The 25,518-nt window shown below is 46.3% G+C and overlaps 1 protein-coding gene across 6 annotated transcripts in view; it reads left to right on the top strand.

Moving 5' to 3' along the window:
- Positions 1-4,691: 4,691 nt before the first annotated feature.
- The window catches only part of LOC133345142 (partitioning defective 3 homolog), a 199,015-nt gene continuing 178,188 nt past the window's right edge, over positions 4,692-25,518 (top strand). For all 6 annotated transcript variants that reach the window (XM_061555640.1, XM_061555641.1, XM_061555644.1 and 3 more), the window contains exon 1: positions 4,692-5,294. In XM_061555640.1, coding sequence (XP_061411624.1) covers positions 5,175-5,294 — 120 coding nt within the window. In that variant the 5' untranslated portion in view covers positions 4,692-5,174. The remainder of the gene's footprint in view (positions 5,295-25,518) is intronic.

The following is a 25,518-nucleotide window of genomic DNA, read 5'->3' as shown; positions in this document are numbered from 1 at the left end:
AAACCAATCTCGGACAAAAACTGCAAAGATAAAAAAAAACATCTTGGAAATGGGAAAGAAAGGGTAATAAATAAGTGGTTTGAGTGCGGAGCACTCGAGACCACTACTGCACCCGAACCCGAACCAACGATCCAACCGGTCACAGTTACTATCCCATAGACCCTGTGCAGTACTCGTGACAGGGATGGCGAAGCCACTCCACTCTTCGTGTTTTGAAGCTTTGCAATGACATATTAATCTCCCCGCTACATCAACAATACTTTCTGTCCATCTTAGTCTTTGTTTACATGTGTTCACATTCTCCGAAAGACCGTGATTTAAAGTGTGTGTTGCGTGTGAGAGTACGTCGGAATACCTGGAAAAAGGCCCATTACTCAAATGATATATATATTTTATTGTGGAGAACGCCCGCCCGCCCTACGGCAGAGTCGTTCCCTCAACGCCGACGGCTTTCTCGAGCCCACTTGCTAAACCGCCGTCTCCTAGCCATCTCACATTCAGCCCCAGATGATTTTGGATTGTGCACAAGTGTTTAAGTGATCCACCAACCTCTGGCTCCAAAAGCGCTAGACCAGAAGGCACGCATCGCCACTACGGTCGGATGAATGTAACTCTTTACAGCGGTGCTTCTTAACTTGGGATGCGAGATGCCCTTTCTGGGGGTTGCGAGACATGCCAGATTTTTTTTAAGGTTAATCATCGAAAAACAAATTAATCACGGGCATGTAAGTACAACTACTTTGTTTCATCAAACATATGTGTTGATTAACATTGTAAAAACTGTAACGATTGAGAAACAAAGGGGGTTGCAAAGCTGCAGTAAAGGTTAAGAAGCACCGGTTTACAATGAGCCGCACTGACGTCACGGTGTAATGAGCAATCAAGGAATGGCAGTGAAACAAAATGGAGATGTCCTGGTCTGTTGCAGATTGTCACACGGACTCGTCATCCTGTCTCGTTAGCTTAACAGCGTCTGTAGCTCACTCGCTTTCTTGTACTCTGAGCCGCAGGCACTTGAATTGCAATACAGCCAACGGTGAGACATGAGTTGCTGGCAAAGCGCTCTCAATGCACAGCACGAACACAAAGGCACACCCACATTCAAACACATACTTGAACACAAAGACAAAGACCACCCGTATAACCTCAAGACTGTTGGAACACGTGCTGTTAGCGAGCACCTATGATGGCCGGAACGTCACACACGAGGGGGTGGGTGGCTAGAACGACGCCGGACGCTTTTGTCTTCCTAGTGAGATACAACAAAGGCAAAGACCCCCAGTATAGCCTTAACAGACTGTTGGGGCAAGTTCTGTTAGCGAGCACCTATGAAGGCCGGCATGGCACACGCGGGGGTGGGTGGCCAACACCACGCCCGGTCGCCTGTCTCCTTAGTGGCGATGTTTACACATCACACCAGGTACTCATTTGAGGCTGAGTCGACATATACAACCGCCATTCGCCACTAAGTGGCGGTGACGTCACCACGACGCTTGTGCCAGGCTATGTGCACCCTGAGGCCACGTGAAGTGTCGAACGCCCGCCGGCAGGAGGTCACGAGGCAGACCCAGATGCCACAGGTCGACTGACTGAGACGACGAGCTGATGCACCACCTGTGCCCCCTACTGTGCCAACTTGCTGTGCTTTAGCCACCCGGCGCTCCGCTCGTTGTTGTGAGCGTCGCTCCTCCGCCCTCCATTGTTGTTTGAGGGCGACTGCCTCCAACTGTCCAGTAGCGTCCTTCACGAGCCTCCTACACAGAGGTCGATATTGACACCGCTGGTACCAGTCATCGGCAAGTCCACTCAGCTCCACATCTTCCTGTACCACATCACTCCATCTCTTCTCTAGCCCGTGCCGCGCCCGTTTAGCTCCCTCGATCCGGCCGAACAAAAGCTGTTTAGGCATGCGGTAGCTGGGCATGCGGGCTACATGACTCAGCCAACGCAGCCTTGCCTGGCGGAGGAGCTCACCAATGGGACTTTGTCCATATCTTTCAAGGATTTGTGAGCTCCTCACAATCCAGCCTGGTTAGACCCAAGATGGATCGTAGGCAGGCCAGCCTAACCGGTGAAAATGTTGCAATAGGGGGGTCAACGTTTCGCAAGCGTAGAGAAAGGAGGGAATGGCTATGGCCGAGAAGACCTGAAGCTTCGTGTGGAGCGATAGACCAGGTAGCTTCCACACAGCATTACGCAACCGATAAAAAGATAATTCCGCTTGACTGATTCGGAGTGAGACTTCTGCTTTTAAACCGCAGCCGGTCATGAGCACACTGCCAAGGTATGGGAAACTCTCCACTCTCTCCACAACTGCCCTATCACCAATTGGGAGTTGTGGGGGTGGAGTGTCCGATGGTACAAAATACCCAGGCAGGTGCTTAGTTTTGGTGGGGCTGATGGTAAGTCCCCACCTCTTAGTGGCAAGCTCCAGGTTCAGCATCAGCACCTCCAACTCCTCCTCTGAGTGAGCAGCAATTACCAAATCATCGACATACATAACATGGTTGAGCAATAGGGAGCCATCCCTTGACCGCACCGGGGCATCGATCAGCTCTCACACACACGCACACTTAAATACACACAGCACACAAACGCGCACAAACAGATAATGCACACACTCACAAACACGCACATGCATACACGCGCTGAAACCTACATAACACACATACACAACATATACCCTCTCACAAAAATAAAGACTCTCACAAAAATAAAGACTCTCACACACACTCGCGCACGTTTTCACGTACACACACACATACGTATAGCGTTTATAACCTCATACCCCCGTCCCCCACTTAACCGATGTAAAACGGGGTCAGAGCTGTTCGCAAGCACTAAGGACATACACGCACACATAACTTATCATCGTCATTAGCCATGATTAATCCACTGCTGGATGAAGGCCTCCCCAAACCGTCGGACCGCGATGTATAACAATCCACTCCAGCACCTGAACCAGATGATATAATAACTGTTGGAAAAAACAGGAGCAAGTGTTAAAACACTGCCGCGCATGCACAATATTATTTGAATATCACCAACGCGGTACATCTTTGCTCAACTACGATTAGCATTGCTTTGTATTCGCTGAAGTCAAAACAGTATCTTAATTAAGTAAAGTTATTTATTATAAAGTCAATACGGCTCTTTAAAATGCTGTATTTTCAATTGCTCAGTTATGCTTTAATCAATAATGATGCGACGATATTCACGAAACGGCTCCTGCCGAATTAACCTCTATATAAATTGGCTTTATCTCAAAATAAATTTCCACACGCACGTGTATACTCACACACAAACTGACAAAAGCCACCCCCCTTGTTAGTGAGCGCATATTCACGGCGGTACGGTGCACGAGGAGCTGATGGTGCGGTTTGTCTCCTCAATTCTGATATTTGCACATATACTAATGTGCAAATGTTAATTCAAGGGAAATGTCCATAATTGGTTTAAGGTGAGTCCCACGACTATTTCAGATGATCACCAGATGTTAGCTGCGACCGGGAGTCGAACTCGTGGTGTCGGGTTCGTAGCGCTGCCACTCACCACACCACTCACCACTACTCTGCCGCACTTGTCCCTATCGGCATTCCACTGTGCGTGTGTAAGAGCGAGCACGGATTTACTGATTAACATCAAACAAAAGGCCCCGTGCGAGCGTCACGGTTGGGTGAGACATATAACAACAGCGCCCCTTAGCCCATGTGTGCCTGGTTGGTGTGTGTGTGTCCATGCAGGCAGCGAATTAAAGGCGGGCGTGGGGGGTTGGGGGAAAGGGGTTAGGGTTTGAGGCGGGGTTTGTGGAGAGAAGATGGCCTGTAGGCAGGCGGGGATGTGGTGGAGGAGAAGTGAGAGGAATGAGTGGAGGGGTGTTTGGTTGGTTGGCTGAATATTGTTGCGCCCTATTCTGATACAGCGACACACTTGAGCATACCCCTTATACGCGTGTGTGAGCGAGTCCGTCAGCTGCAGACGAGTGTCAGTGCATGGCGTGGGAGAGAGTGTGCAAGTTGCAGATAGGTGTACGTTCGTGTGTGTTTGTGTGGAAGCTGCACAAGTGTGAGTGGGGTGAGTGTGCAAGCCGCAGATGGGTGTGCGTCATTGCAGGCGTGTGCAAGATGCGTGTGTGCGTGTGGGGTTGCAAGCTTCAGAGGTGTGTGTGTCTTAGGGGGAATCTGTGACGAAGGGCATTTGACGATGAACCCTACCACAGCTAACATCAGTTCGCAAGTGATTTCAAAACTTGTTCTGGGCCTCCTCCCCGAGGTCGTCTCAGTCTCACACAATTGCCTTGTGCGTTGTGCAAAATTAAGCACAGAGAAGACAAAAGGGGCCATGCGTGGTGATATACCATTCCCTCGTGAGAGCCGTGCCGGTCTTCTTAATCGGTGCTCGGTAACGGGACATGCCCCCGAAAGTCTGTAAAAGTGTGCAGGTGGGATCTTTTTTTTCATGCAGACTGCAGAGAATGGGGGCTGCACGGGCCAGACGAACCGGGTGGGCAAAGCGTTGCTGCTCCAGCCATCCAGGCAACACCCCCCTCCACCTCTCACTCTCTCCCCTCCCTCCATCGCCCCCATCCCCTCCATCCACCCTCCTTCCTTTACCTCGCCTCTCTCACCCACCCCCATCACAACCTCCTCCCCTCCGCCACCTCCTCCCCCTTCCCCCTCGACAGAGCGCTTTGTTGCGCACTCACGCTCGCCAGCCCCATCCCGAACTCGGCGCGCCGTAAGCCGAGAGACGCAGACGCACGCAGAGACGCACGCACGCACGGGCGGAGACGGGGAGAGGGAGACAGAGGCAGACCTGGAAAGCAAGCGCCGAGCCGCCACGGCAAGGGCAGAGGAGCCGCGGCAAAAGCGAGGAGCCTGACAGCACGCTGGCAATGGAGGAGAAAGATGCTGGCTGCTCTGCCACGGGGAGCCGCGCCACTCGGCAAAGTGCCGCGTGGCGATGAACGCCGTGCGGGTGGCTCCGGATTGCTGAGCGAGCGAGCGAGAAGACGCAGGGCTCTGCCTTTTGTGTTGAGCTGTGATTGTGGCTCGCTGGCTGGCTGGTTAGTTGGGTGACTGGCTGGGTAGTTGGCTCATTGGGTGGGTTAGTGGCTTGAGAGTTGCCTCTGCTGCGCTGGGAGCTATTGCAGCAGCAGCAGCATCATCATCGCGATGAAGGTGACCGTGTGTTTTGGACGGACCCGGGTGCTGGTGCCGTGCGGGGATGGGGACCTCACGGTGCACGCGCTCATCGGACAGGCCATCACGCGCTACCGCAGGGCCATCGGCAAGGTACAGACTCGCAGAGAGAGAGAGAGAAAGGCCATGTCTTTACTGCACTGCTTAGCACGTACACACACACGCAAGGACACACTCTCTATCATGATACAACTTGCACGTATGCTTTGCAGCCTCGCTCCATCCATTTCGCCATCCATGCCGCATGCCTCTGGCTCTCTGGCCTGCTCCCTCCCTTTTCTCTCTGTCGCTTTCTGGAACTCTTTGGTTCTTAATAATTAACAATAAAACATATATATTTTTTGTTTATTCTTCTACCTACGTGACCTTACCGAAAGAAGCAAAGAGTATGGATTGCTGCAGTCACGAAAGCTTCAAATCAATCTTTCTGGAATATTTGACGTTTCGTTGTTATTGCTGTTGTTAGTTAGTTCCACACTTCATTTGCATATAATTAGCCGAGCAAGATAAAAAATGTTTTAAACTGCGTTAGGAGCATAGGCAGCGCGCCTGTGTTGGGATGTGACGAAAGTACTGGCGATGTTGATGTTGATGCTGATGTTGATGCTGATGATGATTATAACGACGTCGATGCTGCTCTCTCCTCTTAAGGATTGGCACTCAACAAACATGGCGTTTAAATTTCGATTTAAAGCTTTCGTGACTGCAGGGATTCATCTTCTTGGTTCTTTCGGTAAACGTCGTGAGAATTATTTTATTATGTTTTATTTTTTATTATTTTATTACTTCCCTTCTACGTGACTTTACCGAAAGAACCAAGAAGATGAAACATTGCGTTTGTGTGTGCACAGAGTTACGTGGTATGAGCAATGTTTCGGATTGTCACCACCACTCTCCCATCACTCCATCATCACCTTCAGCCCCTCCATCAACTCTGAACTAAACTCTTCCTATGCCAACGTATGCTTGTATAATAAAAGTACGCGGCGTGCATCCTCCAGAAACCGCACCGTCTTATCCGGCAGAAACTGCACTAGACTTTTAATTCCTTGACGGATGATCGTTTGTTACCCATTACTGTGGGTGGCGAGACTCGCTGGGTGAGTGAGTACCGGGAAACCGTGATAATGATGATATAGAGATAAGATATTTCCGGAACATATTTTTTTTTATAGAACCCCCTTTGTAATATTTACGCGTGTGTATTAATAGTCGAGGCCGCCCTCTGTCGCTTTTACATATTGCTGTTCCTGGTTGCCTTGTCCATCCCCTTTAATGGTTGTGTGATAAAGACGTGATAATGATGATGACCAAGTCATCTCTACAGATCTCAGAAGCTAAGCATTAGCTAGCCTGGATAGCGCTTGGATGAAACAGATGTGTTGGGTTGCTGCAGGCCAACTTGTATCAGCAAGAGGGCATTTGGGGCAGAAATCCATCGTTTTCCTATTCATGTACTTCTATGCTCCCCGCCTATATAAAAAAACCCCGCACTGATCAGCGTGAGGAAGTATGGTGAAATAAACACCACGACCTACTCGGCGTAGGTGGGAGGCCCCCCTCTAGCAGTAGGTTGTCCATGATGATGGTGACAACGATTGTAATCGAGTACATGTGCCGTTTGCTCAATTGGCACAAGACGACCGTTACTGAGATTCAGGCGGTAGTCTTAGCCCATGCATGCGTGAGTAATGTTTGTTCAAACTCGTATTTTGTAAGCGCCAGTGGGTGTTCTTAGTTTTGCTGTGTTGTTTGCAAACACGTATCATCATCATCATCAGCATTGTGTTTGGCATGGATTCTGAACGCGTGTGTGGCATGTTCACGCGTGTGTATGTGCGTGCACACAGATTTGTACTTAGGTTTTGTGAGCCCGTGTTGTGTATTGGTCTACATGTAATGGTTTACAGACGTCTGGTGTTTTGCTTTTCGGGTCAAAGGCACCACGGATTATTTAATACTGAAGTTTACCGAGCCCTCGGCAATTTTGCATCTTTGGGCATATATTGCTGTTGAGCCCCAATGTATAATAACAAAAACACATGCAGTTGTCTCTTCTTTGAGTCGCAATAGTAGCCATACGTCATATCAATAGTTTTCTATCATTTAAAATAAATCAATAGCGAAAAATGCAATCAATACTCCCTTCCTTCTGCCGTCCGTGCTGTCAATTTTCTGCTCCTGTTCAAATGCAGGTTTATTGAGACATGTCAGCCTGTGACCGACTCCTCAGCGCAAAATAAACGTCCACGTTTTCTGTGCAGCATATTGTGATGTGTTCACGTTTAGACCCCACTATATGACTCCACATTGTGTTGTACATTGTGTTCAAGGATCTGAACTGCCTAAATAACTTGCAGGCAAATGCATTTTCCAGCGATTTAAACTTGTGCTCCGAATGTATTATCGTATTAACGTGTGCTGCAGATACACGTGTAAACGTGTGTCCCATCTCGATGTTGGAATTCTGGCTCTATTTTTGGAGGAGGTTATATCCGTGAGAAAAGGCCGCTTCCAAATACCTGCTTCGGTGCCGCGTTACTCCGCAGATGCTCCCCAACATAGTTCTCATGTACATATGAATGCATTGTCAATCCACTGCTGGATGAGAGCTTCCTGACATCGTGCGGGTGGTGTTATTTGACTGTATTTAACCATTATGGTCCGTGTCAGTTGGTGAAGGTGGAGAACATCCATTTGGGAGTGTAGAAGTACGGCACAACGATGTATTCTAGTGCACTGCCCTCGTATTGACTACCACACCGCCCTATAACAAACTGTGTGTGCATGGTGATGGTGGTCACTCATACAAGCACTGCCCAGGCTCAGATCTGCGGAACTTTTAAACTCTTTATGCGACTAGGTGCATTCTGAGTGATTTGGTCATAGGGGGCTGAAACAGATTGGGAGTCATGTTAAATAAATACTATTTACTCTAAAGAACTGTCAGCGTGCTATTAGGATGTGTCACTGCCCAGCCTGTGAATTTGAATAATTGCTCACGTGGTGAAAACCAAATAAATACATCTCTGCCGGCACTGACCTGCTGAGATGAAGGGCGCCGAATTGAATACAGTATTTATATGAACCAATAAATGTTAAAGACAATAGTGCACGACACTTTGGATATGTATGGCAGCTAAATGCATACGCATCTCAAGGTGGTCTTTGGAAACTGTGGGCTTATTTAATTTGGGGGGAGCAAGAGTTGGTCGGTGATAGGCACAAGAAAACAGGAAGGTCTAGAGCAGTGGTTCTTTAACCTGGGGTGAACCCACGCCCTGGGAGTGCGAGATGCCCTTTCTGGGGGTGCGAGACATGCTATATATTTTTTAGACGGTTAATCATCGAAACAAATTAAGAACGGGCACGTAAGTACAACTACTTTCTTTCATCAAACCCATGTAATTATTAACATTATACATGTGTTAACAATTGAGAACCAAAGGGGCAAGGCTGCAGTAAAGGTTAATAACCACACGTCTAGAGACTGGACTTGGGCAGGGAAATTCAGAATAGTGGGAAAGCCAAATTTAATCTTTTTGAACTTTCTAGAACGCAATTGGAAAGTAAACAATTGGCTCAGTCATACGTGTGTGTATGTATTAGATGTGTTTTCCTTTTTAACAAACAGCTCATTCACTGAACATTTAGGATGTCCGACACATTTCCCATGGGGGAATTCACAGTTATTGTTGTCGCTGCTGTATTGCCCACGTGCGTGTCTCATTGCCAATATAATAGCATTTCTGTCTAATGGCTTTATTTTTGTGTCAGAATCTGGGTTATCGAGTGGTTCAGTGTCACATTTACAACACTTGCGAGATCAAAATATATTGTATTTACAACCCTCCCCTCCCCCTCCACTCGTGGAACACAATCATCAAAAATGTCGACTCCAGCCCAGGTTTGACCGGCTCTGAATTGAATTGTCATCTTGGCTGTCTGACTATTGGTGTAAAATGCACCATTAACCTACAGTTAGAGGGTTTGTGCAAACAGAACCCAATAAATATGGAAATTATTTGTGTAATGAGTATGAATAACATCCAGCATCCACTGCTTCCTCACTTCTGAGGATGGCTCGTCATCCTAAACGGTGACGCTTTTTTTGTTAATTATCCCGCGCTAGTTGGACGTAGTTATTGACCAAAAATACAGTATATTTATGTTTCTTACTGTTCTTTATTATTCATGATGTACATATGTAATCGATTATTTAAGTACATTTGTGTTCCAGATCTTCCTTGAGAAAGAGACTTAGTCTCAATGGGCCTTCACCCAGTTTTACAGAGGTCATATTTTTTACTTTTTTTAAAGCCCTTTGCCAGTCCACTGCTGGATGAAAGCCTCTCTATGCCATGTCAGTCATGGGATGTGTTTAACCATGCTGCCTGATGAGGGGCAGCGTAGGGGTGGGGGGTGACGCTGGAGGAGCCCAGGGCCAATTCAGATATCGCTCCCCATTCATGTTAGCCGTGGCCAGGAAGAGAACTCGGGTAGGCATCTTATTCACACAACCCACTAGCCACTAGGAACCACCGCTCCAACCCATCTGTCAACTTCGTATGTAAAAAAATATCCATAGGTTTATGCAGTAGGCCTATTCCTGCTTAGTTTGTATTATTTAATTAGTTTTCCCATGTACAAGCTTTGATCTGTTTTTGGTCCTGAGGCAGTGGTATGATTTTCATGTTATGCTGACAGGGCCCAGTGTCCCACAGCAGCCATTGCTGATTGCCCACTCATTGGTGCAGCAGCAGCAGCGGCAGCATCAGATGGCCCTCGCATTGTCAAACCCAGAAACTGCACGAAACGAATTGCCACAAAACGGGGTCCGAACCCTTACAATTATGATCCAGTGCTATCTCAAGTGATCCACCCCGGTCTAATTATACTTAGTCTTGGTTTACCCATTATTGGTATTCATCTATCGCTTTAGATATATATGATTGTTCTTGGTTCTTTTTACCGAAAGAACCAAGAAGATGAATCCCTGCAGTCACGAAAGCTTTAAATCGAAATATATATGATTGTGACCCATTACAGAGGCTAGTTGTAACTAGTGACATTTCTATATAGAGGAGGGTGCTGGGAGGGCATATGCCCCCCCATCTGGAGGCAGCTGCTCATGGTTGCAGAGGAGGCACTTGAGTTCAAGTCAAAGAGGTCATCACGGCCAGTAGTGCCGATGACACCGCCACATCTCACTGTCGCTTACTTTTGCCTTTTGCAGCAGTGGCCCAGTCAATACCTGACCTCCAAGATCTGCTCTTCCAGTCTCTGTTACAGGATTCTTATTGAGGGTATGAATACGAATGCACCCTGCAATATTAGGTGGTGCCCTCTATTTCGCCCTCTGTTTCCAACGTCCACGAGCTCTGGTACGTCTCATCAGAACGTGACACGGGCAAGAAATTCATATCCGATGTGGACATGGGGGGGGGGGGGGGCATGACGGGCAGCGAGGGATCAGATCTGAAGTTTAAAAGTTAAATCTGAGAGTGGCGCAGGTGGGAGAGGCGCCTATTCCAACGCTGCCGTGTATCATGACCGTGTAACCCAAGGTCCTTTTGGAGCCCCCTCAGACAGGGTCCTGACGCCAATCTCCATCGCCGGGGAGGTGCCTTATTGATTTAGTATTGGATGCACACAAGCGGAATGCGTCAAGTTCATTGCCAACACCTGGGCTTATAGATTGAGTCCGTGTGTTGTAGCGGCACACAGGTGTGGCCGATTATTACTGGGCAAAGAAACTTACGTAAGCGCTGCATCCCGGCTCAAATCCTCTACAGCCGCGTGCTTTTATATTAAAAAAGAGGCAGGGTTAGTGGCACCAGCGACACCGAAGAGAAAGCGCAAACGTGTGGAAAGAAATGTGGAGAGATGCATGCTTGTGATTACACGTAGATTCGATAACGTATACACAGGCTTAAGACATAATTTGACTGTTAAGTAGATGTTTCTTGTTCATGTTTTTGTTTGTTGCGGTTGCACCCGAATCAAGAGCCGCATGGCTCACAGGGTTATACCTAATAAGTGAAACTGAAAACTGAATTAGACTTAGGTAGGACATGTCCGTTAAAACAGATAATGGATCTGAGAGATTGAGCGATGAGATCAATTCGTGTGTCGGTGCTGGGTGGATTGTTGCAAAAGAAGGGTGTGAGGGATGGCACAGATTGGGGATGCCTTGATCTAGCAGTGGATCGACCATGGTTGATAATGAATGAAGATTATTAAAATAGTCTCTGCCCTCCTCCACCTCGCCTCTTTGTTGCCTACTTAAAACGATCGCGATTGTGGGGAAATCTCAGAAGTGACGGAGATTACCATCTCCCCGCTGCATTCAAGAAACTGCTCACTTATAAAATAAAAGACTGGTGAGTCCCTACGTGTTGTGATGAGTGTCAACATTCAGTTCCTTTGTTGGCTGCACTGAGTGGTGTGTTGAATCATACGCAGCTGCTTGGATGTGGACAGATTGCATTGTTGAACTGCGCAAGCGAGTGCCACCGGAGTTGAGGTTTTCTTGGGGAGGTTTTCTTGGGGAGGTGTATGATGGGGGTGCGGGCGGTTAGCGCGCTGTGAATCCGGCGATCCGAGTTCGATTCTCGCTCACGGCCAACACCATTGACGAATAATTGAACCGGTCCTGGGCCTTCCCTCGGTCGACTTGGCCTCAAACGAGTACCTGGTGTGGTGTGTAAACATCGCCACTGGGCGTGGTGCTGGTCACCTCCTAGTGTACCGTTCCGGCCTTCATAGGTGCTCGCTATCAGCACTTGCTCCAACAGTCTGTTAATTTCATACAGGGGATCCTTGTCTTTGGGGGTGGAAGGGGGAGATGAGAGATCAGCCCCGATGTTCTTCCCCACCTCAAGCCACTTCCTCTTGCGTATTCCAAGTAGATCTGCAGCTACGGATGCTGAGTGCTCTGGCCTTCCGGTGTGATTTGTCGAGTTAAATAACCAATAACTCTCACGGATACAGCGAATGCAGCGGCTTAATTGGTTGCAGCACTCGTAAGGTTTTACTTACTTTGCGCAGGTGTGTCTTTTTAAAACTTTAATTTAAGTCTCAGGGTAAATATTTATCGGTTTGCAAGCATGTTAAATAATTGCACCTCCTTAATGTTCGGCATTACCAAACGACAGGCACAGAACAACAAGTAACATGTTACACATCAAACTGATTAATGTAAATTTTTCATCAAATGATCCTTGGAATGGTTCCCATGTCACATTACAAAGGGCTTTTTGTCCTTTCATGCAGTAGCCACAGAGTTCTGGAGTGGCTGGCTTGTTTTACAGCCCTTTATCAATCCACTGCTGTATTAAAGCTTCCCTATGTTGTGTTGGTTGGTTATGGGGGTTGTTTTGACTACTTCACGTTGGTAAATTGCCAAACTTTATAAGTAGTTGCAAGTTGTTGTTTCGAGCTCTGTAAGATACATTCTCCACCACTGGCACCCACCCTTCACGTCCATCTCTGAATGAGGATATCTTGAGCGGGTGAGCAGGTTTTACTAGGGCAGGGGTCGGCAACCAAAATAACAAGAAGGGCCATTTCTTTCCAATTCGGTACAAAATTCAGTATTTCAAGAGCCGCAATGCATCTGAGTACATACTGTACATACGTACATATCGTCAAGAAGCAGCCCGTAAAGAGCCGCATGCGGCTCCGGAGCCGTAGGTTGCCGACCCCTGAACTAGGGAATACATCTTTTGGCATTAATTTGCAGTTGCATCTTCTGGACTTTGAACACAAATGTAATCTAATTTTGCCAATTCCCAAATGCGGGTATAAAGCAACACTTTTGATTTAGATGAGTTGATGGTGAATGGTTACAGATGATCCCGTTTAGCCAGTTGCCACACTGTCACAAGGGAGATCCGTGGTGCTGAGTAAGCACAGTTGCAACAACAAAAACAAAAACGACAAAAACGTTAAGATTGCAGATAATGAGTACAGGATTCTTTAGCAATATTTCACAACAAACGGGGTATTTAACGGTAATTAACAAAAAGCACAAGACTAAAAAAGTGCAAAAGTGTGCTATCTGTCTGGATTTCTTTATTGCAAAACAAAAGTCTCAACTGGCTGTCATCTAGTTTTCAAAGTGTATTTTTGTAATTAATTGATATAATTAGTTTTTCAGTCCGGGATGAGTTTATCTCATTAGCATGAGGAGTGAGAGACCTTTAAAATTCACAAACCAGAGCTGCACTTATGCAAATTAATGGGCAAAGCTATTAGGCCCTAACCTGCACGCGCTCTGTTAAAATTATGTGCGTTACAATCGAGTCGCAGTAGCTGCTCCTGTGACGTCTCTTGACGTTCACAAGCAAACTTATATTATTTCAGAATTTGTGTTGCGTGATTGTGGCATTAACATCCCAATATGGGAGAGCTTGTCCGGTAAGGGTTCTCCGGCTAGTGGGACCTAGGGAGGCTAACCTGACCTCACCCAGCCAAGGTCCTCGGGTCTGGCCCCCGGCTCCAGGTCTTCCAGGTGGCTTCTTGAGTCTTCGAGTGGACGACAACTGCCGGGCCCATTTACGGACCCGGCTTTTTTTATTCACAGTCCCAGCTCACTCCGTGCCTAGCCACACCTTCCTTCTGGAATTTTCTCGAGGGACCTGGAGTGTGATGTCATCCCCCCAGTCCCCTTCTTGGGGTCTGGGGTCTGCACCCCTGGTCACGATGCTCCCCGGGGATTACCTTGGCCCAACGGCCCAACTTCACCTACCTAGCCGGCTCAGCCTCCCTTCCACCACCTGTTAACACGGGGCTGGTACTACCGGCTATGAGTAGTGGCGATCGCACCCAACACTGCCACTACATATGGACGGGAATTGTAATGGAATGTCAGCCAAAGGAGAGAACATGCCCCTTGGGAGGACAATCACTGCAGAGTTGGGGCAGTGAGATTAGTTCATGTGCACGAGATGCAATGTGACATTGCAGAACCATGATAGGTGGTAACTGCATGGGAGGGGGGGGGGGTTCTTCATCCAGCAGTGGATAGACAATAGCTGCTGATGATGACGACGATGAGCTTTACATTTGGCTGTACAACCCATGAAACAAATACATTCCTAAATGACACGGCAACTAAGAATTGTATTAAAGGCATTTTAATTCATTTATGTTTAACATGTAAGCCATGTAATTATCTGCACAGTATTTATAGACGATCATTTTAAAAAGTTATCAAGTGTGAATTTTAAATAGCAAGCAGAAAGACTGCAGTGGAAAAGAACAAATGCCCCTCTACCTCCGAAAATCCATAGATTACTTTGAGAGCAATACTACGCAGAAAGGGATTTCCAGACAGCAGGTGCTATTGTGGCCATAAGCTTGGTAGTTTTTTATTTAGTCTTAGTATGCCATGAACGTCAAATGACACCATTGTACTGCATGCAATATTTATTTGAGTATTGTTTGAGGCCACCAAATTTCAAAATCATGGCCAAATAATTGTCGACAGCAGTAGAACAATGAGACTACTGTGCTGGTTGTATCCATGTTAAGAATCGTTAGTAAAGTTTAGCCATCATTGCTGAATTGTGCCTCAAGGGCTTTTGTGTGGTCAAGCCGTCCATGATCACTGTGGTGGGAGTTTGGCTCTGCTTAAGGGCAAAGATAAACCAATGCCAACACTGTCTGTGATTGATGACAAATTAATCGGATTGTAAAATCTGGTGAGAAGTGTGGTTGTTACTTATCGTTGGTAAATACCATGATCATGCAGTAAGATGTTAACTACCTTGCCTAGTATGCAGGGGTCGTGAATACAATAATCTATGATTGTACTACCATTTCCAAACCACATCACACCAAATCCCACAACATGTGGTATTCCCATTCACGTACTCCCCAGGTCGAAGCCTACTTAGGTTTCCGAGGTGTGACGAGATCAGGTGCATTCAGGGTGACTTTTGATGGTCTGGTTTTGGTAAGAGTGTGCCAGTTGGAGTACTGCTTTTCATCACTGCTTGAGCGCAGTGCCACTGTTGTTTCAGCGCCTTCAGGCCTGTGAACGTGACCGAGCTTTCAGCCACAGACGTTGTTTGGGTTGGTGGGATTACAGCTCTTGGCCTTCGCGTGTCGATCCCGCGCGTGTTTTGTTGAGCCTTGAACGCTGAGTGATCGTTAGTGCATGCATCTGTGAATGTGTGTACGGTAAGTGGGGAGTGGTAGTGTCGCGGTTAGCGCTCTGCGCTACAAGCCCGGCGACTCGGTTTCGGTTCCCACTCACGGCCAACACCAGTGACGATTATCTGAACCGATCTTGGCTCCTCCCCTAGGTCGACTCGGCCTCAAATGAGTACCCGGTGCAATGTGTAAACATCGGCACTTGGGAAACAAAGACGGCCGTGCGTGGTGCTGGCCACCCACCCCCTCGTGTGCTGTGTTGGCCTTCATAGGTGCTCGCTAACAGCACTTGCCCAACAGTTAAAGGCTATATGGGGGATATTTGCCTTTGCGTGCGACAGCACTTGCCCCAACAATCTGTTAAGGCTATACAGGGGATCTGTCTTTGTGTGCGAGACACTCGTTGGTGGATGCTGCTAACCTCGCGTATTTCAAGTGCCCCCTCTGTGTTGTCCCCCTGTGTTCTTGCGCGCACTTTCTTCGTGGGGGAACGTGTGGTAAGCAGTGGCATCGTGGTTCGTGCGCTGCAATACGAACCCGACGGGCCGAATTTGATTCCCACTCTGGGTAGCATCGGTGACCGCATGCCCAAAGAGGTGCTGGACCTTATCTCGATTGATTCAGCATAAACATTTTTTTATCTCATTGGGGTCGTGAAGGGAGTGTAAGCAACAATGGGGAGACAAAGGCAGCCGAGCGTGGTGCGAATGACCACACCGCCCCCACGTGTGGTGTGTTGGCCTCAGTGGGTTTTATCTAACAGCTCCTTCGCCAGGAGGTTCTATTTATTTGCGTACGAGGGGCCTCTCCTGTCTGTGTATTTTGACGCCACATTGTTGACTTTATCCACAAAACCCTTCTGCACACCACATAGGTGGCTGATCTGCAAACATTTGTATACATTTGTATGTGACGCTATAGTGTTCGTGTGACACGAATACACACTGCTATTATCTGGTCCGTATGGCTATTTTCTTGTTCACAGTTTAGAATTACTATTAGTATTAGGGGTTAATGATGCATCGGTTAATCAAATAATATTGATTCTCAAGCTCTGGACACATGCTTTACATCGTAAGAATGAACACGTTCTTGATATGCGTTTGTATCTATATATATGAAATCGCAAATCTGTCTGTCTGTGTGTGTGTCTGTCTGTCTGTGTGTCGCCGGACCATACGCAGTTTCATTGGACGAAATGTGAGGGATTTGCGAGACACGATTGGTCCGTTTGGTTTTCCACGGCGGTTGCCCCTGGCAACGGGTAGCGACGCATTCGCTGCGTGGTGGACGCCATTTTTAATTCCCGTTAAATATATGCGAACGCATTAACACGCAATTACTATTATAGGGTCGGTAAATAATAAAATTATAGTGATTAGACAGTATTATTGTAGCGCGGGGGGGGGGGGGGGGTAACGGCCCCAGTACCCAGCCTCAGCCGGGTGGGGCAATTTAGGCGAGGCCGGAGGCTCTGCACGGTACTAGGCCTCGACACCCCACCACACTATAGGCCGTACATATTACTGCACAGCGGCCGAGGAGATCGTGGCTGGGGGGGGGGGGGGCAGGGGTAGCAGCCCATCTGTGTATATATGTAAGGTTATAAAGAAATATATTTTTCACCCGGGCAACGCCGGGTACTTCTGCTAGTCATATTTAAAGTAATGCTGGTACTGCCGGCCGGCCACTACGTTCATCATGAGAAATAAATAAAGTACGAATTTTGGGAAAATGTATCTCAATCCTGAATCATAACAATGTGTTGAATCATGTAGTAGCTGGTGAATCCTGACACCTGCAGTATTATGATAATTACATGACCGTATTCTCAAGATTACTATACGCTCCAAAAAGTGTTTACGGACTCAAAACTTGTGTCCATTGTTATATGGATCCGGTCACACACTCACACACTTACCGCAATATAAGCGTACCCCCAAGTTTTGCATTAAAATAAATTGGGGGAGGAGAGGGGGGTGCACTTGTAATCTGGAGAATATGATAAAAGTTCCAATTCCGATAAACATTGGTATTGTGCAATATTCTGAGGGTGGGGGGGGGTATCTTCATGTAATTAGCGAAAAGATCATTGTGGCTGACCATGTGAGCCAGGCAGCTAGGATTAGTGTATAGCCTGAATTTCTATTGGGCCCATTGAAACCATACCACCTCCATCTGCTCTAGCCTGGGTATCATGAAGGTGTGAACGTGTGCAATTTAAATGTGTCCAGTCCAGACCAGAACAGAGGAAACAGCAGGGAAATCTGCCAAACATCGGCCCAGTGTGAACCTTCTGTTGTTTCGCTCACCGTATGTGACTAACGATGGGGAGTGGAATGGGGGAAGTCTATTTGATTTGTTTTTACAGTTTATATTTTTAGATGTTCTCAGTTCAAGATGAAATGAAGTCATTTGTGTTGAGCAGTTTCTGTACATGTCTGCTGTCAGCAGCGCGTTCCAGCTACAGGAAATATAGAAAACTGTGGTCGCCTGGCCATGCCCCATGTGGACGCTAGGCAAACATATAATTTTTTTACTGCGACATTTTCATGAACAAAAAAATCTACCTGGTATCAATCCACTGCTGGATGAAAGACCTCCCCATGCTGTTGGTCATGAGAGTTTGTTTTAACCATATTTCGGCAAGTGTGATGTTGGTGACGGTTGGGGGGGATTAGTGGGGGGTGATGTGCAGGATGGGTTTTTTTATATCACTCACCTCTGGTGTTACATGGCTGGGAATCGAAATCAGGTTACCAGGTTTAATTAGACATTACAGTAATATTAGTATACAAATGGCAATACAATTAATTAGGCCAGGGGCCAGAGCAGTAACAACTGATAACCACCGAAGGTGAATGAATTACTTCTTAACCCCACTCATTTCAAAGGGTTGTCACATAATTCACTGTTTTTGGGCGCACAAATAAATTGGAACTATGAAAGTTATGTCACCTCAGTTGGTACTCACGAGTGACATATCTGGTCTGGCCTCGTGGACTCAATTTCTTTCCGGATGGTTCTGTGTTTGGAGTATGCAGCAGCTCGCACTTAAAAGAGACTTGTGAGTTCAAATCCCTCCTGACTTAAATATAGGAGTACCACTTTCTGCTGTAACTGTGACCCATGCCCACCGTGGATCTTTCTGGCCGTGATCGTCCTCGAGTGCACAGTGGGGGTGGTCAACAATAATTAACAAAATGAAAACCGATGGTTCTCCGGCGTGATCTTCTTGCTCTCCACACTTGGACACTCAGAATCCAGAAGACTCCGTTCACACACGGTGGGTTTATTGAACCAGCCTCTCCAGCACACGAGTATGTCGGACCATCTGAAATTACCAAATTTGCTGTCAATTTCACGCCCCACCGATCAAATCCCTGCGCCATGCCGAGCCGTTTCAAAAAATGCACAACTACATGCGAATCTGTACATTTGAACTCAGAAGCTGCCGATCGGCCATTTTGAGCCCTCTGCTCTACCACTTTAACAATATCATTAAATGATACGAACTTAAAGCAACTTATCACAAAATAACTATTTTTATCACCAGTATTCCAGTCATCCATTATTTGTTATAACGGGTGACTCCCCTGTGCACTCAAATACGCTACAAATACTAGTAGAAATAATTATATAATATGCCTCACGCGAGTAACGTCCTCCAATAAAGTTTCCCGCGCAAACCCCGCCCGTTCACATAATGTTCAAACTAAATTAATCTTATACCTGAAACGATCAAATGCGCTGTCAACTTCACGCCCCACGCCTCGCCGATCACATCCCTGCGCATAGGGGATTAATTGCAGGTTTTGAATTATTTGTACTTACACCAAAGTTAACCTTGTTAAACTCTCACAACCAAATTTAATCTCCAAAACCTTAATTGTAAAGGTTTCCCGGTAGTACGCACTTTAGTACTAATCGGTATTATCCTTATCAATTAATTTAGACGCAAGTGTTCATTTTATGGTTACAAATTGTATGTGTAGGGAGATCCCTCGTTCAGCGTCTCACCTGCACCACGCCGAGCCGATTCTAAAATCGGTGACGTACCACGCCGACTCAATCACATCGAATCGATCAATAAGCGTGTTCACGTGAAGTCTCTCCATGGCACCGGTCATCATCTCAGCAATTTGTCAAGAATATTTTCAAAAGAAAATAAAGAGGTTCTCCTTATAATACTGAAGCGTGAAAATATGCACAATTTAACAAGTTAATAACCACACAGGTTGCATAATATGCATGGACTCGCCCTCACCGTAGGAATGAAATTATTGAATGACTTTAGGAGGGTGGTGGGTCGGTAGTAAGTGTTATTTCATAATTGCTTAGAAGATCCTGGAGTGCAATGAATTCCCCAAGAAGCTCACTTGTAAAGAGAAAGCGGGATGGACCACCTTTGTCGCAGTGGTTCGTGGCTTCCTGGGCAATCACAAGGTCGAAAACTGTGGAGCTGGTTGAGACTGGTGAAGAACTATGGTACAATGGGCTGTAGGATGTCCCTCAAAGTCCATATCCTTGATGCTCATCTTGATAAATTCAACGAGAACATGGGAGCGTATTTGGAGGAGCAAGGCGAGTGCTTCCACCAGGATATACTGGACTTTGAACGCCGCTACCAAGGACAGTATAATGAGAACATGATGGGAGACTACATTTGGGGGCTGATTCGTGAAAGTGATTTACAGTATAATCCTAAATCTCGAAAAACTACTAACTTCTAAATCTTTTGTAGTTATTTTTGTATTACTTTAGTATAAATACATGTTCATTTTGATTCATATGTTGTTTTTTTCTGACTTCATGTCAACGAAAAGACATAAATTCGCCCGTTTTCTCATTGAAAATAGGTAAATTTCAAAATATCACTGTCCTGGTCACAAAAGCAAACTTTGTGGGGAATAATAGCCATTTTCTGTACTTTTGAGGCATAAGCAATTAGGGAATAACACTTAAAACCCATGAACAAAAAAATGGTTACAGTGTTATCACATGCCTGCTGGCTAAACAGTCTATCAATAGGGTCACCTGTCAAAATAGGTCTTGTTTTTTTTAATGTTGTGTAGCCGTCCATCTTCATTACTTTAGAAATACACCCTTATTTAATACAAATAAATGCATCTCGCGCACACGTGCGGGAATGTAGGATGTTTTTTTTTCTTATTCGAAGTCTGAACTCTTGTGAGTCAAGTCTATCACGAATGCGCACTGATCACACACACACACACAGAGTACGCTCTTTGAAATTCCGCCGTTTGAAATATGTTGCTAAACTGGCTCTGACTCAATATTGGAATCTCGAACATCTGCCGCTGGCAACAGGTTCCAGCTGTTGATGCCGGAGCGCCCCATTGAAACCGCGCTGGCCGCATCCCCGCACAAGGATTGCGCGTGGGCAGAGCAGCAGCAGCAGGATCATCGTGGGCTGGGGGGGATCGTCGACAGCCCCGATTGGGAGCCCGTTGAGGCTGGTATTGCACAATGCTCGGTGAGATAGGATGCAGCAGATCGGGGGCAGGCTTGTAGACAAACAGGCATAGTTTGTAAATAATGTTGCGTTTGACAGGCAGCCAACGTAACATGCCTCGTATCGAGCTCGTGATCGGATAAAATTCCCACTTCGAAACTATCAAGAGAGCCGCAGCATTGACTGGAGCGGAGTGCACAATTTGCAGCTGTGCCGAGAGTCGTACTGTAGGATCTTACCCACCCTCCCCACCAAAACAACACAGCATAACTTCCACACGTGACGTCTAACAAAACTCTTTCTGCAAAAAACACTCCGCTTGCAAAGCTTTTGTTTTCCTCTCATTTTACTTCGCATTCCGAGCGTTCTTGAGGTTTTGGTGGAAATTCCTTGGTGATGAGAGAGGTGATTTATTTCAATACCTTTCTCTCCAAAATGGGAGGTTGTCGCCAACCAGATAAACAGGGAACTCTTGCCCTTGCGTTCGTAAGGTAATTTTAGTGCTGACTGTACTGTCATGTACTGTGTGTACTTAGCAACGGTGACTATATGAACTGAGGTAAATATATCAGACACTTCCAAAATACTGGCGTAGCTGTCAAAGACGAAAGCTTTAATGTGGCCATTTCCTGTTGTAGGTTCGTGGGGCAAGAGATGTATAACTTCACTGGAGCCACGGTAGAATAAACTTGATTACCTTACACTGAAGAAGTGAAATCGTCACCGGATGGTTTTAGAGCAATATTCTACTTTAATTTGATTCACACCTTGGAAAATATACTTAGCTTTATCTAGCCATTCGCGGTCCTCCAGTGGCGTCGTAAATCTCGAGTAGTTGGGAGGGTTTCACCACATGAAACATTAAATCCCCATATTATAAATTGTGTCAGATGCTTAACCGATATTTCGGAAGCACCTGATAGGTTGACCATAGTCTATATGCCACGCAAGACCAAACAAAGGCACCGTTACACAATTCGGTGAATTCAATGATGCTCCTCTTATCCACGTTGATGTGAGGACCACTATTAATGGATACTATTATACGCGTTTAACATTCCTGTTTTCCCCGTGGTATACCGGCAGATAAACGAGGATAATAGAATGAGGTACACACTTTTGGGAGATTGATTCTGGATGTTCTTCTTGTCCATTACAAACATGGAATAGCTAGAATCTATCAGCGGGTAAAATAATTTCCACAGATGAATTTGGGACTACAGATACTCGGAGCAGCGGGCCATAGGGCGGTGGATAAGTGGTGTTTCTCTGATTACTGATACCATCATGCATCTGCTAGATTCCATGTTTTAAGTGGGTCTACACTTATCACCAGAACCTCTTGGCTTTGACAGCCCAGAAATATCCATTAATACAGGTGCCCAGTGGCATTGGACTCACCTGGGGTCCACAGCAGCAGGAGCAGAATAACTATATGCCTGCTGGCTGTGAGGGTCCATTGTTAAATTGAGCCAGGCTGTTGCCTACGAGCCCTCCATATAATTTAGGCACCAGTGAGTTTCAGTGGCACTTGGAAATGTTCATAAAATGTAACGGTTGAAGTCTCTGCCCAAAGACTCAATGGTGGGTGACAGAACGAGCATGTGGTGGTGCTCGCATGACACACACACAGACGAAACGAAACAACAAGACTCAATTTTGGCAAATCGCCTGATGAAGCTGATTGTTATCACTAGCGAAACGTCGTGCTCAAATTGTAAATGTTGTGGGTTTACTCTCCAACACACCGGTGTGCTGAAGTAGTAACTAATTGGCACGTTTTGTTTACGTGATAAACCTCACTAATTGGCTGTGTCCGGTTGTGGTGGGTTAACGATCTAACCCAAAAAAACTTGTATTATAGATTACACGCACACGCACAGACACGTGCATGTAAGCACCACATACAAATGCTCAGACTACATGCACTCTCTTCGACGAACCTCTCTCTCTCTCTCACACATAGCCTTCACGGCCTGTTGGGCGAAGTGCTTCTCGCAGGCACCCATGAAAACTGGCATGGAGCGTGACGTAGCCAACACCACAGCTGACTGCCTTTGTCTCCCCAGAGGCTGATGCTTACAAACTATACTCGGTATTAATTTAAGGCTGACTTGACTTAGGGGAGGAACATTACTTATTTGTATATCGCTGGTCAGTGGTGTTAGCCGTGGATCGGGAATCGGATCTGTGAAGTCAAGTTTGTTGCACAGTACGTTGTAAATGTGCATACAGTTCAATATTTCTAAAACTGTCTGAGATTAGCATTGTCCATATTTTTAAGGCATAGCTCATCATCAATACAAGATCACACTTGAGTTCTCACCAGGTTCAACAAAATATATTTGAAACATTAATATTGAAGGTTTCTGGTTGCTTCCACTCGAAATTACTCTGTGAAGACAGGCACTGACGGACCGACTCACACATGGACATACACATTTTTTAGAAGGGCATCAAAATATGATTGCGACTTCGGGCCTTGGATAACCTCAATATTATGCAAATCCTTAAATGTTTCCCCCCCCCCGCCACGAGTAATGTAAAATACCTTACTAAATTCACAATTGTTTTGGTTGCAATTTACAAGGAAGTCATTCAAATGCAATGCAAAACAACTGTAGGCTTCTTCATAGACAAGGAAGGTTTTTAGGCCGTCTTTGAGGTCTGGTTGTCACAAAAGCTAAAAGCATTCCTTAATGCCGTCGATCAACAATGCAGTATTCATAACTAACAACTGACATGCACTTACAATACGATCTTCATGAAACGAATGAGAGATGACATTTTTTGTTTGCAATTAATGTGTTTGCTCCCAAGCTTGGAAAATAAATGTTGTGGTTTTGGCCGGCGGTTGTTTGTCCATATGCTCTGCTGAGCTGCGTGTGGCCAAGACATGCTTGCGTGTTTTTTTCAGGAGCCACGAGGCCGATTCAATCACGGGGGAATTCTCTTTGCTTGCAGTCATTTATCCGAGGACGACAACATTGGGGTTGTCCAGACAACAGCTTTTGGTGCCAGTGGCTGGACTCTGCTATGCTTTTCTACAGGGATTTATTCTATTGCTGTACGTGTAAGATACTGTATTTAGCAAATGTCTTGGCGACGTTATTTGTGTGTGTGTTAAAATTAACTTGTGGCAGGATAGCAGCCCGCTGCAGTGGCAGCAGTGATGTTGGAGTGTCTTGTTTTGGCAAAGGGTTGCTGTTTTAATACTTGATATTGAAATGCGCTCTCCGCAATGACTGGCCTTAATTTATCACCACAGCTAAGTGATTACGTGAACAATGATATCAGTGTGTTATAGAATGACATCATATACAGAGGTGTGTTATCTTTATGTGCGCGTTCGTGTTTTTGTGTGTGTCTTTGGGTTTGCGGGCCTTCATAGGCGCTCGCTAACAGCACTTGTACTAACAATTTTTAATGCTCCACGGCGGAGCTTTGTCTTTGGAGTGAATCAGTGGGGAGCGGTGGCGCAATGATTAGCGTACTGCGCTAGGAAAACCAGCGACCCAAGTAATATTCCCGTTCGCGATCAATAACATTGGCGAATATTTGACCCGGTCCTGGGCCTCCCCTAGGTCGATTCAGCCTCAAATAGGTACCTTATGGGGTGTGTAAACATCGCCACTTGGGAGATAAAGACGGCCGGGCATGGTGTTGGCCACCCACCCTCTCGTGTGCTGTACAGGCCTTCATAGGTTGTCGCTAACAACACAGTACGGTGATAAAGAAGTTCATCATACATACATACTTGTCCCAACAGCCTGTTAAGGCTATTCGGGGGAGCTTTGTATTTGAGTTTGAATGAATGTTTGCCTCTGGGCGTGTCTTTGTACATGTCTGTGTGCATTTGCACGTGATTTTTCTTTGAATTTTACGTGTTTGTATGTACGCGCATCATTATTTGAATTCATTTATCTTTGTTTGCATATGTTTGTCGTTGTGTACATGCATGCCTTTGTGTGCACGTGTCTGTACTTATGTCGGCGTTTGCGTGTTTGTGTGCTTGACTTTGCGTGCGCGCGCGTGTGTTTGAGTGCATGTGTGCGTGAGGTGACACCATGGTAACAATCTCCCAGACATTCACACATCCACAGCTCAGTTCCGTTAAGAGAAATTTCCATTTACACTAATTGGATGGACGTAGGCATGCTGTGTGCAGCTGTGATTCACGCCCCTGTGACCGCTTCAGCAAGGGCATTAGCCGATTGTGTGCATCTTCAGGTTCTCTAATAGCTGGATCAAAATGTGGGCACCTGATGAAAATTAATTCTACGATGGCCCCTTCATAAGCCTGAGTACATGGAGTCTCATATTATTAGTGTTTGCGAGTTCGCCGAAGTGGTATTTAAACAAAAAAAAACTATATTTTTTTGACAATATTTTTAATTTAACTTTAATACATAGATAAAGGTGGTAAAGGCTACAGCCCTGTAATTGCTTGCTCACAGCACTGCTGGTGGTGTGGCCTATGCAAGAGGGAGCTCTGGAGAGCCCCTCTAGAGGGTGTTTTTGGCCTATTCTTCCACGCTTGCCAGACGTCTTGGAAGTGGGTTGGGGAGTGCCCAACACTTCACAGCAACACACGTGACATGCCAATGAACTACCAATGAACTACCAATGAACTACCCATTAATACTGCAGGGTGGATTCAGGCGGGTGGGGCGGGGGGGG

The sequence above is a fragment of the Lethenteron reissneri genome, chromosome 21 (assembly GCF_015708825.2).
Source record: "Lethenteron reissneri isolate LAM-NWPU_2019-01 chromosome 21, ASM1570882v1, whole genome shotgun sequence".
Taxonomy (NCBI): Eukaryota; Metazoa; Chordata; class Hyperoartia; order Petromyzontiformes; family Petromyzontidae; genus Lethenteron; species Lethenteron reissneri.
The sequence above is the reverse complement of the archived record's forward strand: the minus strand, read 5'-3'. Positions and strand labels throughout refer to the sequence as shown.